The sequence below is a fragment of the Rhinolophus sinicus genome, chromosome 6 (assembly GCF_057876585.1).
Source record: "Rhinolophus sinicus isolate RSI-liver-muscle chromosome 6, RSI-T2T, whole genome shotgun sequence".
Lineage (NCBI taxonomy): Eukaryota > Metazoa > Chordata > Mammalia > Chiroptera > Rhinolophidae > Rhinolophus > Rhinolophus sinicus.
Window position 1 is genome coordinate 51273131 of NC_142506.1, and position 13624 is coordinate 51286754.

The 13624-nt window shown below is 40.0% G+C and overlaps 2 protein-coding genes across 3 annotated transcripts in view; both read right to left on the reverse strand.

Moving 5' to 3' along the window:
- Nucleotides 1-13384, reverse strand: part of OPN3 (opsin 3) — a 31551-nt gene extending 18167 nt beyond the window's left edge. Inside the window, exons 1-2 of one of the 2 annotated variants that reach the window (XM_074316789.2) lie at nt 12846-13371; nt 1811-9047 (exon numbers count right to left, since the gene is read on the reverse strand). In XM_074316789.2, the coding sequence (XP_074172890.1) occupies nt 9007-9047; nt 12846-13218 (414 nt within the window). In that variant the 5' untranslated portion in view covers nt 13219-13371 and the 3' untranslated portion in view covers nt 1811-9006. Of the gene's footprint in view, nt 1-1810; nt 9048-12845 lie in introns of those variants that run through there. The other variant, XM_019746832.3, reaches the window with a different exon arrangement.
- CHML (CHM like Rab escort protein) lies at nt 1811-8703 on the reverse strand. Its single transcript, XM_074316788.2, has one exon. The coding sequence runs from the start codon at nt 8701-8703 to the stop codon at nt 6781-6783; it is 1923 nt and encodes a 640-aa protein (XP_074172889.2). The 3' UTR covers nt 1811-6780.
- Nucleotides 13385-13624: the final 240 nt, after the last annotated feature.

Consider the following 13624-nt stretch of genomic DNA (forward strand, 5'->3'; position numbering starts at 1 on the left):
AATGAAGCTCTTGACATAAAAACCGGGATAAAGAAAGTTTGCTTTGAATTTAGGTATGAGTTTAAGTAATCAACTGCTTTTACTCTCTTCCAACATAAGTTGGCCCACTTTATACAAATTTTAATTTACAGGACTTTTTTTGTTTTTTTTTTTTGTTGTTGAAAAATAAATGCACTCTAAAATTCTAGAAGCCACCACTTTTAAAATAGTGATTTATGTGTTATGCAGTCTTATATGCAATAAGTAACTATCGAGATGGAGGCAAGGCCGAGCTGTTATCTTTCAAGTCTAATTAATGGATCTGAATGCTTACTCGGACAGGCCAAGCAAGTCACTTAATTATTCCAAGCCTTATCTATAAAATGGATATATGTAAATACCTGCCCTTTCTTACCTTACACAGTTGTCCTGAGGTTCATATAGTTGTAAGGAGAAAAAGCGGTATTCCTACAAATGCTGTAGCAGAATTGCTGTCATAATATTCATGTTGGAGTCAGATTCTTTCCACTGAATCATTCAGCTTCCTTGTTCATGCCTTACAGAAAGCTGGAGGTATTGTGTCTCCTGCTGTTGAAATGTGAATACATTTGGGTGTTGTTAAAAGGGTAAGGAGGATACTGGAAACAATGCCTCATTCTAATGAAGGTAAAAATACCAAAAGTTTTTTTTTATTCTTCAGAGGAAGCAACTACCTCAATGAGGTAAGAGCATGACTTCTGTTTGTCCGGCCAAGAGGAAGGTAAATAAAAGTAATTGTAACCATAATGTCTTGGTCTTGAAACTTGCATTTCTCCTTAGGATTTCTTTCTACTTTCTACTCCCCAGCTCTCACTGCCTGGGGTTTCTGGGACCCAGTCTCTTGTATACTCTCTTCATTCCTTCCCCCAGGCAAGGCAGAGAGGTTCTGGTTAATGACAGAAACTTCTTAATTAACTGAATGTTAGCTGAAATAAATTTCAGAAAGTATTAACTGATCTACCATTTAACATTTAAGCCACTTGTTTCCAACTGTGGCATAAAAGGTTTTGGCACCCCTTTAAAGGAATGCCATGCATCACAAATCAGATTCTGTTTTTCTTTTGAGGGGAGGTGGTGGTAGTTACAATGGGGAGCATGGTGAATAGAAAATGTCTTAATTCTCATTAAGGTAAAAGGTATGTATGTCATCCAACAGGACGGTTCTCAGGTACAGAGGACCTGTCTTACTCGTTTTTCTATTTAATCCATAAAACAATGCCAGTTCATAACCTGTGCACAGTTGATGTTCACCTGATGTTTGTTGAATTCAATCACCTTGATTTGGATCTCTCAGGCTGACAAGAAGAAAGGTCAGCAGCATCCTCAGTTCCCTGAGAACTGTCCTCAGCATGGGTCCTCCCTGAAAACGCTCCTCAGACCCAAGCTTGGCCACTTCTAGGAATCCAAATCCAACCTGCATCCAAGACTCACAAATGAAGTGTATTCTTGAATTTGGGGCCATGTTTAACTAGTATGCAATGTCTTCATGCTAATGTCCTGGAATGCATTAATACTATGTCTATCATTCCCACCTCTGGCTCTGAGGTTTCTATATTAAAAAAAAAAAAAAAAAAAGGCTTCACAATATACCTTATTTCTTAATGCTGGGTAATTGAGAAAAGACACAAAATCCATTCTGACCAAGAATGTCTCCCACCAAAAACTGTAAAACTTTCTAGCAACATTTTTGGAGATTAGCTTTTGAATTTAACATTTAAATATATATGTATATATATTTTAATTTAAAGGAGAATTTTACAAGTTTCCAAGGAATCAATAATTTTCTCACCAATTCGGCAAACCATTATACCATTAATCTTTTATTTTTCATTGCACATCAGTATTTTACAGAAAAAAAATAAAGAATGCCTTAATGTTAAACTCCAATTAATTACATTTTCTTCTGACCTTTTCAGTGTACATAAATATAATCAGCAAATACAATAATTTATGTTCCACTTTGAATCACATTTATACATTTTCCATACAATTTTACACATATAAGTATTATTCAATGCCTACATAAGTCTACGATAGCAATAGCAATATACAAAATTTACTTATCCATTTCCCTATTATTGGGCGTTTTATTTTTTAACTTGAATAGAAGGAACTATTAGAAATATCTTTGTACAAGTAGTTTTCTTTTCAATATTTTCCTGGGCATATACTACTCAAAGTGAATTAAATCTATCAAACGATAGATTGGTTATAGTTCTTACTATATTTTTCTAAATAATTCTTTAAAAAACTACTAATATAGCAATGCTACTGGTTATGAGGACACATACAATTGAAACATTTTTGCTAATAGCATGGACTAGGTCAAAGTTGTTACAATTGGCATTTTTAACATTAGGAAATCTAAGTATCATTGTAAGAATTTGCTTTCATTTGTATTTTCTCATTTATACCAATCCTTTATAAATTTGCCTAGCAAAGAATAGAAAATTTTATGGACTTGCATCTACCTTTTAAAAAAACAGTAAGCATTTTATCCAGGTGTAAAGTAGTTTTTAAAATCCCATCTCTTCTTCTTTTGTGTTCTTCCTATTCAGTATATTCTTTTCATTTTTCTTTTTGTTAATCTCATCTACCTTGTCAGTTTTTCACTGCCATAAAGTTTCTTTTGTACCATTATTGGAATTGTAGTTTTAATTTTTACCTTTATACTTAACATTTTAACTGATCTGGAATAAACTGTATCACATATAAGGTAGATCTAATTTCTCTTTTCGTACTGACCTCCAGCTGGTCTTTCCATCGACAATTATATACTTATTTCTTTGCAACAGGCTTATTAGTCTTAACTACAGTTCTTACTCAGTACCATAGTATATTTAGAAAGGCTGCTTAATAGCAATGTTTTAAGGATGTGAAGTGCAAGACTACCATTTTTTCCCCTAAGTTAAAAAGACAGTTTTGCTTGCTTATTTTCCTAAATAATTTATCACAATTCTGTCAAAACATCTAAAGCATCCAGCTGCAATGTTAAGTGGAAGTATAGTAAATCTACATACATCACCTATTGATATTCTTTTGGACATGCTTTCATATACATTAATTTAATCCTCAGAATAATTCAGTGAAGTGTTATTTCTATTTTATAGATGATGAAATAAAAGCTAGGAGCTTTCCCAAGATTATACAACTGGTAAGTAATGAAGAACTATAATTTTGGTTTTCAGATTCCCTATTTACTTTTTTCCCATTACACTAGGATGTAGTTCCTTCAGTCTGCTCCCATATCTTTCTTAATTTATCCCAATATAGTTGCATAAGTTTCTTTGAATGCTCATATATATTAATACTCAAACACTTTTTAAATTGTCACCATTGGAATCTAGAAATAAGACTGATTTTAAAAATTGTATATCCTGCAACTTCCTGAATTAACCTTTTATTGTCAGTGCATACAGGCCAAGGTCATCCACGGTCTGTGCCCTGCCCAGGGCCACTTGGTATGAGCTATAACGGGATCTGCACGTGGTTGCTGCTTGTGCTGTGCTTAGCAGTACCTGGAAGAGGCTAAATTGCAAACTGAGGCTGGATGCTGCTAGTGCTGGGCTTAGGGCTGCTTATAAAGAAGTACAAAGCATGCCAAGGTCAGATGCTGCTTGTTTGGAGTTTGTGAACTTTTGAGAGATTTTAGGAAAATCTGAAGCATGAGCCAAGACAGGACGTTTGTATGGAAAAGCAACTGGAAGTGGCCTGGGTGGCCCCACAAGTTGGGGCAAGGGGTCGCAGGGAATCACCAGGGTGGGGCAAATGGTGTTAGCCAGGTTGATGGAGACTCAGATATGGTGCCCACCTTTGCCTCCAGGCTAGTTGGGGAGAGGTCACAACCAAGGAACAATGGCTTCTGCCAGCATTTTTGTCTGGAAGGAGCTGCCCCTCCAGCCCTCGCCAGACAATTCAGTTCCACCTCATATGTCCCTGGAGCCTTTTGAGCTGCTGCCCCAGCACTGAAGCTCAGAGAGGAAAAAGTCCATCAGCAGTAAGTCCATGTGTGGGCCCTTTAAGAGGAACTCCTGGGACACCAGCTGCCCTCCATCTCACTCAGCCACAATCTCCACTGGGTTTCACAGTCAGAAGTTATGCGGAATTTTCTCCCTGGCACTGGAACCCTGGTGTGGGGCTGTGATGCCTCCCTCCCCAGAGCGGACCTCCACAGCTGAGATATCCCACCCCATTCTTAACTGCCACATGTAGATGTGGGACGAGCCTATTCCGTGCTTATGCTCCTCCTACGAGTCTCCACGTGGCTTCTTCTGTATGTCCTTAGTTGTAGGGCTTTGGTTCAGCTAGACTTCAGGAGATTCTGTGATGGTTGTTCTGTAGTTTAGTTGTGACTGTGATGTGGTCATGGAGGAGGCGAGAACAGCATTCACCTCCTCTGCCATTCTCACAGGAAGCTTCTCCCATAATATTCTTAGTGCTTTTTATTGGTTATCACTTTTCTCATTTCCAATTTATTTTGCATTCAAGTTAAGAAAGTAATATATTCATTTGGTTAGTTTTTAAAACCACCCTTATATTTGGCTAAGTTTAACATATTTTTCCTGTTTCCATTATGTTTGTCTCTCCCATCTTTTGCAACTACTCTTTGTTCCTTTTCTTAAATTCTTATGACTAGTGTATTGAAATTGAAGTTTTTTCAATAGGTCTGGATTACTTTCACCTCCACTTTCTTTATCATCTTAAATCCTTTTTCATTTTAATGACTAATTTTCAGGTCTATTTCAGGCATTTTTGCTGGATTTAAACCTTAGTATCTACTCAATACCACTTTGCTATATTGAAAAAAATTATACAGTATATGTACCAAATACACACACACAAACACACACCCCAATTCACGGCTTCTCTATTTTTAGTAAGGTGTAAATTACTTAAATCTTTCTTGTTTCCTTTTCCTCACATATGGAAGAGCAATAAAAGATTATTCAAAGTATATTTTGCTCTAGTAACATCTGTATTTTTATAACACGATGTTCACATCAAAGGCTACATTGCTAAAAAGCATTATTTTGTGAGAAGTTAGCCAAATTCTGCTGCATGAGATCTAAGACCTAATAGCTATTATTTATTTTCAATTACTCTTAATCTTAACATATCTCTGATTCAATAAAGTGAGAGACCGATTTCTGTATACTTTTCTTCACCTTCAACACTAGACTGGTTTTCACGAGCATTTTTCCTCCTCTAGTACCTACACTCTTCTAACAGTTAATGTTAGTGGAAAGATTTTGAAATCATGAAAGCCTGGATTCCAATGTTGTCCCTTCCACATATCAGACTCTGAGCAAATTACTGTCTTTATTACCTCTTTGAAAATGTGTTCAACAACATCTGCCTCATAGGGTTGTTGAGAATCTGTAATGAGACAGCACAGTGAGTGCCTCGCATGTAGTAAGTAAATGCTCTGTTCCAGAACAAACACTGTCACTGAAGGGCTCTTTTCCTACAAGATTACTATTCTTTGAGAAATGGAAACAGGGGACTGAAAGGGAAGGGAGTTTGCCCCCTCTGACAGCTCCACAGGCTTTCAACACTGGAGTAACTAACAACAGCTTTATGACTTCTGGTGGTTTTGTGAAAAACAAGTATTTCTATCCTCTAGGTAACAGCCAAGAGGCAGAAGAAATTATGGAGGTGGTTACCTCACTATTTGTGGGGCGGGACACAACCGAAGGGACATGATAAAGCCTCCTCTGATTCATTCCCATCAATTGTAGTTAGTGCTGCTAATTACACAGGTAGAGCCAACAAGTGGAATGTTCATTCTCAAGGTGGAATGTTCATTCTCACTGAGAAACCTCGGGCAAACAATCCCAGGTTAAAAACGACTCACTTAGTTTCTCCTTGAAATTTCAGAAGAGTCAGTCTGAAGTATCTGTTTCCTGGAGCAAGTTATTTTTTTCTCTTGTCCTGAGTTACTTGTAGGAAATTCTTTTCTTTCAGGTGACAGAGCTGGGTTCTGTAAAAATTTTCTGAAGTATTAAATCAGAACTAATGTTATTCCCTAGACTTTTTTTGGACTGAACCTCCAAAGAAGGAGCTCTTCAACAACTAATTGAAGATTGTGTGGTGACATTGCCTCATCGGTTACAAAGGTGAAGCAGGAGAATTAAACCACAAGACTTATTGTAAACATCAGACCTTCACAAATAAAGGATCATGTAAAGCTAAACTTTTAATTAGACAAATGTATTTTATCGTATTGGCATTTGCATTAATTGCTATTGCTAGCATATATATGTTTATATTATATAAAAAAGGCCCACATAATTTACTCTGTGTTTTACTCAGAGGTGGTAGCAACTATAACAACTGCAAAGTAAAATATTCCTTAGATATTGTCATTGTCACAATAAAATCTGAAGGTCACTAGCAGACACAATATTACCTTCCTTTAAGCACAGTTGCTAATGTGGAATCCTCACATATATATCAATACTAAAATAAAGCTAACCTGTTTAAGATTCTGGATTATGGAGTACGTTCTGAAACAAACAAAGTCCAATAACAATAAATCACTTACTGATAGGTTAACAAAGACATCCATGACTGAATGTCTCAAACAGAATTAAAAACAACATCTGCATAGCACTCATCATATAACCACTTCTAATTAATCATATAAGAAACTGTCGTTTCAATGAGAATATTCTGATTCTAGGATGGAGACCCAAAGTAGCATTTCCAATTTGCTTTTTTCTAATGTTAAAGGTGCTTCCCTGGGCTTTCTAGGTTTTTGCTTCATTCAGCGGATTCTAGTTTGGCCATTATTATATTATTGGTTCCAGGAGCCTCTGGTTGCTTATCATCACCATCAAAGACAATGTCTTCTGGATTTGGAGGTGGGGGGCAGAAATCTTCACCTGGAAAGATCTCCTGGAAAAGTGTTTCAGCTTGCTTGACTGCATGCTCATTTCCTAGTCCACAGTCAGGCCCAGAGCAGACATACACATTGGAAGGTAAGCCACTATATGAGCTTCTGCTGATTCCTGAGGAATCTCTCATATTAAAATAGAGAGCCCACAAGACTCTTGGCTTTGTAAGTTCTTCCTTATCTATTTCGGTTTCAGCATACGGGGTGAATAATTTGTTTACCACTGATTCTAAGTCTTCTCTTGCTGTTCTAGAAGACGAACAGGTCAGATGTATCAGATAGGTGTCTTTCATACACGTCATGGTTGAAGAACATAACTCAGTGACCCGAACAGCACACATGCCGGGTTCTACTGGAGGCACTATCAAAATGGAAATCTGCTGGTCTGAATCTGTCTTTAGTACAGACTGATCTGTAATGAGCACTGCCCTGGAGATCTGCTTGTACTGCACATTTGAGCATGTTTCCTCAGAAAGGTAACTATCCTCCACAATAAAATACTTAGCATTTATTCTTTGACCAAAGTGATCTATAATTGCTTTGCATCTGCCAGATTCTTTGTCAACTACAAGGCATTGTACTTTATGGCGAAGACAATAGATTCCACCAAAAACTGCACACATCCTGCAGAAACACTGGGGAATTTCCCCTTGGCCATACAATGGAAATAAAAATGGAGTGTTGCCAAACCGTCCAAGACACTGAAGAAAGTTTTTTGTTGCTCTAAGGCCATCTATTGTAGTACAGGATGGCTCTGTCATTGCAATTGAGTGTAGTACAAAATGCTGAAGGTTGGGGGTTAATTTTTTAGTTTTTAAGTACTCTGAAAATGAACACTGTATGAAATCTTGGTATTCATCGGGATGCTGTTCATAGTCTAAACAAAATGTAAGAAACTTCATTAGCATCCTCTTTTCAACCATAGTGAGTTCTTTGCTATTAAACACATCTGCTCTGGAACAAGGCACCTGTTCTACTTTTCCTTCTCGAAATGTAAGAATCCTAGTGACATTTTTAAATTCAGCATAACGACTAACATTTGATTTGATTAAAAGATCAATTAACAGTCCTTGAGAATATAGCAGCTTTGATACTAAGTCAATATTAAACTTTCTGCCTTCTTTAACTATTTGAGAGTAAGTAATCCTATTTCTCTTTGGTCGATCAGTGTTGTCTTCCACTACAGGTTTGTTTTCATCTTTATCTCCACCTGCAATGGTGTGTATACAAGTTTTATCTCCACAATATTTTTCTTTCACCTGAGTTTCCTCTATACCAGTTACTTCTAGTAAAATCTCTCCATCAGTTTTTGGAGTGTCTTTGACAGACATTCCATAGCTTGTACCATATAATGAGTGTGTTTCTTCAGACAAGCACGCAGAATCCAGAGGTTTAGTAAGGGTACCAGATGCTACCAAGGAAGGATTTTTCTGCAGACCATCAAACTCTTCAATATTGTCATCCATGTCCTGACTGGCATAACAAAACACTTCTGTGTGTTGAATGGTTTCATCCTTCCTATGAAGAGCGATGGCTTCTTCTGTTTCATGAATCAGGTCTTGCCATGTAGTAGTACTTTTGTCCCCAATGTCGCTGTTTTGCTGATACTCCTTCAACCAGGAGAGCAATCCTGAAAAGGTGAAGCTAGCCCAGTTTCCTCCATAATAACTTCTTGAATCAATATGCAGAACCCTCTGACCACTTCTTGAACATGCAGCTGCAAGGATGGATTCAGGCAAACCTGTCCCTATAATAACCACATCAAACTCTGTAGGGAGACTGTCTGCCATCCTGAGAGGTAAAATGTCTCGTGGTGACTGCCGATGAAAGAAATGTGCATGAATCTAGGCTGAGGGCTCAGAAAAGGTGTGAATATGCTGGAATAAAATCTCTCTTTGTGATGTTCCAGTTCATCCCAGAAGTATCGAGGTTGCAGGTCCTAGCTGTACTGTTACCCTTTTTAGTGTTTTGTTTTTGTTTTATTCCTTATAGATCAGTAGCACAAAAACATGATAAAGTACATCTAATCACATTTGAGAATACTAAAGCGGATGTGTGGTTTTCACTTCTGCATTTCATCTTAGCAGTAAATGTCAAAATGCATTACATATGCATTTGTGACTGGAACTCTTCTCTGAAAGAAGAAAATTCAAGAAATAATACAGTTGTAAACAAGATTAAGAGAAACATAATTTCATGCAACAGCCCTTACAATCCACTGAAGCCTGACTTGTTATTAGGACATAAGCTACTACTAAAGCAAGTCATTAAATGCTTTCTCACATATTTTCTAATTTCTTCAAAATTAACAATAGAGATATCTCCCCCAAAATCAGGCAATTCAATAAAGAAGGATATAATAATGTCCCACCAAAACAAAGAACATAATGCAATTCTATAACTTTTGCTTTTAAGAAAACTAATATGTGAATAAAACTATACCCAACCGTGAGCTTAGACTATAGAAATGTGTGGCTCTGCCGTGTTTATGGAAACAGACTTTGTACGATGTGCATGCTGTTATGATGAGGAATGTTTTGTGCCCAGTACCATCTGTAAGTGACTGCAAAACAGATGAATAGAAGACTTTCCCACACCTCACTCACCATTAGGATCTCGTGGTGGCAACATGGGGCTATTTCAACTGAATTAACCTTCAGTTTATTACAAAAGGATTAATTCAGTAAAAGAATAAGTCTACTGAAGGGAAAATGTATTTATAATAAATCTTTACGTGAGTATACATACGCACAGATGTGTATTTTTAGGTATAAAAATTCTAAGTTCAAATGTTAAAATATCTTAACATAAATAACACCTAACATTTGAATAGGGTGACTTGCATTTTGCCAGACTCACTCTGCAACCGTAAATCTCTGTGTCCCAATATAAAGATCTGTCTAAACATCCTCTGCCAAGATTAACATGTTTGCTGTTCTTGTTTTTGAAGGGGTAGGAGGTGGTACTTAAGAAAGGCCTATCACTGCTTATGTTCCATGTGCAGAACATCTGTGTGGTGCTAGGTGTGGCCAGAGGTGGAACAGATAAGGGGGTGAAAGGCACACTCACCTGGAAGTCTGTAGGTTAAAGCACTACACACACCACACGCTAGGGGGCCCTCCTGCTATTATCCATCACTGCAAAGTAAGAGAGTTCTTTGAGCTCTGATTGTCCCCACTATTAAATTTACTGAAATCTAGACCATTACAAACTGGGCCTGCCTAGGCTAAGATGACTAATTATCTTGGACATTTGTAAAACAAGCCATTCCATCAAAACTTAGATTAAATTGACTAGTTCAATGAAGTGACTGGTCAATTTAAGTGACATGGCTATCTTAACAGTCCTATCTAGTCAAAGCCTCTGCCTCAAGAATATCTGGGATTCCACTTGTTTTCAGCATTCCCTGGGAAACCAGGAATTGAACAGAATGAAGTGGATGCCTGGCCTACTCATGTACGTATGTAAGTGTGTCTGAATTACTTATTCTGCCTTCTTCCAGGAGGGTGTGCAGAGGAAGACAGAACCCATGAAGGAATATGAGGTGTAACCACAGTATGTGCTTTTTCTTGGCTTACAAAAGGGATAGAGCTGGGGATGGGAGTAAGAGAAGAGAATACAAGCCATAAGCGCTAAAACTAGGAACCTTTTAAACTACAACTATCAAAGAAATCCTCAAAATACACAGCAAGTAGGCAAGGCAACCTTAAAAATGATTTACTCAATTATCCCATAATAGAGATATTATGATGGCTGAAGGGCTTAAGTGATGGGGGAGTCCACACAATGGTTTTAGCCACAAGATCAAGAGTAGGACCCACTCTCCTGCCATCAGGCCAGTGGTCTTTCCACGTGATAGGGCAGCCTCTCCAGAGGCCTCTGGAGCAAGCAGCCACTTTTGGCATTTTTATTTCCTCTCATGGTTGATTAGATCTTGCTCAAGGATGACAAAGGGGAAAGCACCCCCTCTTTCTTCATCTTTAACTTTTCTCTAAAAGCACAATCCTTAGAATTAACTTCAAAGAAATTCTTAATCTTCACTGAGAATGTTTTAAACCATCCTAATCCCACTATTGACTTGTCTCTCAGGGTTTAAACAAGTCTCTTGATCTCATACCCCAGCGTTTCCATTTCTAATTAAAATGCAGAGATAGTCATGGTTGAAAACATTAACTAAATGTCCAGATAAACAGAGCAGTTGTCAGGGAAAATACCAAGTGGTGAATATTTCTAGTAGTCTTAGATTATCCCTTCTGATTGGGATGAGATCTGAGTAGGGATGATGGAAGGAAAAAGTGTGGAAGAGACAAGAAGACACAACAAAGTGGGGTCACAGATGGAAGAGATGAGGAAGAGACTGAAAGTTGCTACTAATAAAGAACTCAAGATATACCCTCGTTTTCAAACTCCCATGCAGAGTTAGGATAGAAATAGAATTCCCCAGCACAGAAAGAGCACTTCTTAGAAATAAGAACTTTCACGTCTGTGACCAAACACCTCTTGCTCATCCTGGGGAGCATTATTGATGACACTTTAGGCTTGAGCTTGAATCACGCTCTTTAAAGCTCAGCCCTGCCTAAAAAAAAATTGCCTGATAGGTATTTTAAATTAATATACAGTGTAATCACATAACCATCTATATCACTGCTTACATATACTTACAGCCCTCTACCAAGTTTCAAATCTTCATACAAATGAAATTCTCAGATTAATGCTTATTGGGGAGGGGAAAGGTAGTATTAGAATGATTGAGGAAATCAAACAAATGAAATCATGGTATCTATGACTTTTTTGTTTCCTTCAAAATATAAAAAAATGAATCATTATAAATTTAATCTTTCAGTTTGTCATAACATATGAGGTTGGTAAACAAGGAAATTTTGATAACGTTACAAAGATTTTGTTCTCAAAAACCTGCCAAAAGCAGTGAAAAAAGTATCAGGATTTCAGGATTTTAAAAAAAGGAAGCTTTAACACCTGAGAAACACACATTTCTATTTCAAATCTTTGTAAAAATTAAATTCTGGAGCACACATAAAAAGATAATTTCTTTCCTAAGCTTAGAAAATCACATCTTCATTGATATGCTGATGGATCCATCTTTCAAGTCTCAGTGAGACTTAAACCTTTGGTAAGGATTAGGAATACTGCTGAAATAAATCTTCAATTAAAAATCAAGTTCTACTTCAATGAAATCTACTGGCTGTACAGCTAATTTTTTGTTCATCTGAGTTGAGATTCCCTGAGCTATTTGTAATCTCACCTTAGATTTTGTTGTGCTGGCACCTGTATGAAGGAAAATACAGCAAAACCGCTTATCAGGCTCATGTCAATCTGCATACAGACGACCCGAATGATCTCAATTCCTAGGAAGTATTCAAAAGTGTACAGCTGCTAATGAGCGAATTACACATCGCTGCTACTGTTAGGTTTCTACCCTCTCGTTTTAGGAAACAAACAGCATATAATATCTCTTCTCATCACCCTCTACAACTTTCAGGAGTTCATCACTTTTGTTCTTGAATTTATGACTCTATAGTCCCTCGTTTCATTCCCCAAAGTGTAAAAGCCCTGTTGAATTACAGGGATGAAAACATAAATGAGACAAGAGGGACAGAGGCTGGACAGAGTTATGAAGGAGCTGGGGCTGATGACAGGTGGGCTGAGGTGTAGGGTCCGCGTGGGTGTGGATCAGTGACCATAGGGGCGGAGTCGAGGTCAGCGTGGGGCAGTTAGAACTGAAGGAAGAAGCAACGCCGTGCAGCTTGGGGTCTAGGAGCAGGAGGGGAGGCGCAGCCGGTGCAGGGCGGTAGCGGGGGTGAGGTGAGGTTGGGCTGGGTGGCAGGAGGAAGCACAGAGACAGACGATGGCAATGCAGGGAATGGGAAATCGGCAGAGGAGAGGGGTGCTTTCTTCTTCCGTCTCAACTCACCGAAGAGGCTGCTGCTAAACCCGTCCCACACGCAGCCCACGGAGTCCCAGACCCAGCCGTTCCTCAGGCAGGACACGAAGGTAAAGGTGACCCCGAAGAGGGACACCAGCAGGTCGCTGAGACTGATGTTGACCAGGAAGAGGTGGGTGGGAGTGCGGAGCTGCTGGAACTTGTAGTAGAGGACGAGCACCAGCAGGTTGTTGCCGACGCCCAGCAGCCCGATGGAGCCGAGCAGCAGCGCCAGGCGCTCGTAGGTGCCCGGGCTGAATAGCGGGCCGGGGCTCAGCGTCCCCGCCAGCGCTGGCCCCTCGGCGCCCGCGGGCCGGCCGCCCTCCCACAAGCCCTGGCAGCCGTCGCAGCTCCCCGAGAACATGGCCCCGCGCGCTCGGCGGGAGGCGCTCAGCGTTCGGTTTGGCCCGGGGCGTGCCGTGCACTGGGTGGGGCGCGGGCTCTGCCGCCTGCTCTGGCCACGGTGCGCGCTGGGACCGCCCTCGCCACCACCCCTTCCGCCCGGCGCGGCCTCGGAGCCACGCCTCCTCCCCGTGGGCGCGTTCCCGCCGCTCCACCCCCTCCGGCCCGCAGCGCGCCCTCGTAGCCGCGCCCCCCGCCGCCCCTCGTCGCCACACCCCCCAGCGCGCCCTCGTAGCCATGCCCCCCAGCGCGCCCTCGTAGCCGCGCCCCCCGCCGCCCCCCGCCGCCACACCCCCCAGCGCGCCCTCGTAGCCACGTGGTCGCGTACTTGCGCGGCTTTTCCCGCCTCACGTCGCCAGGTCCCATCC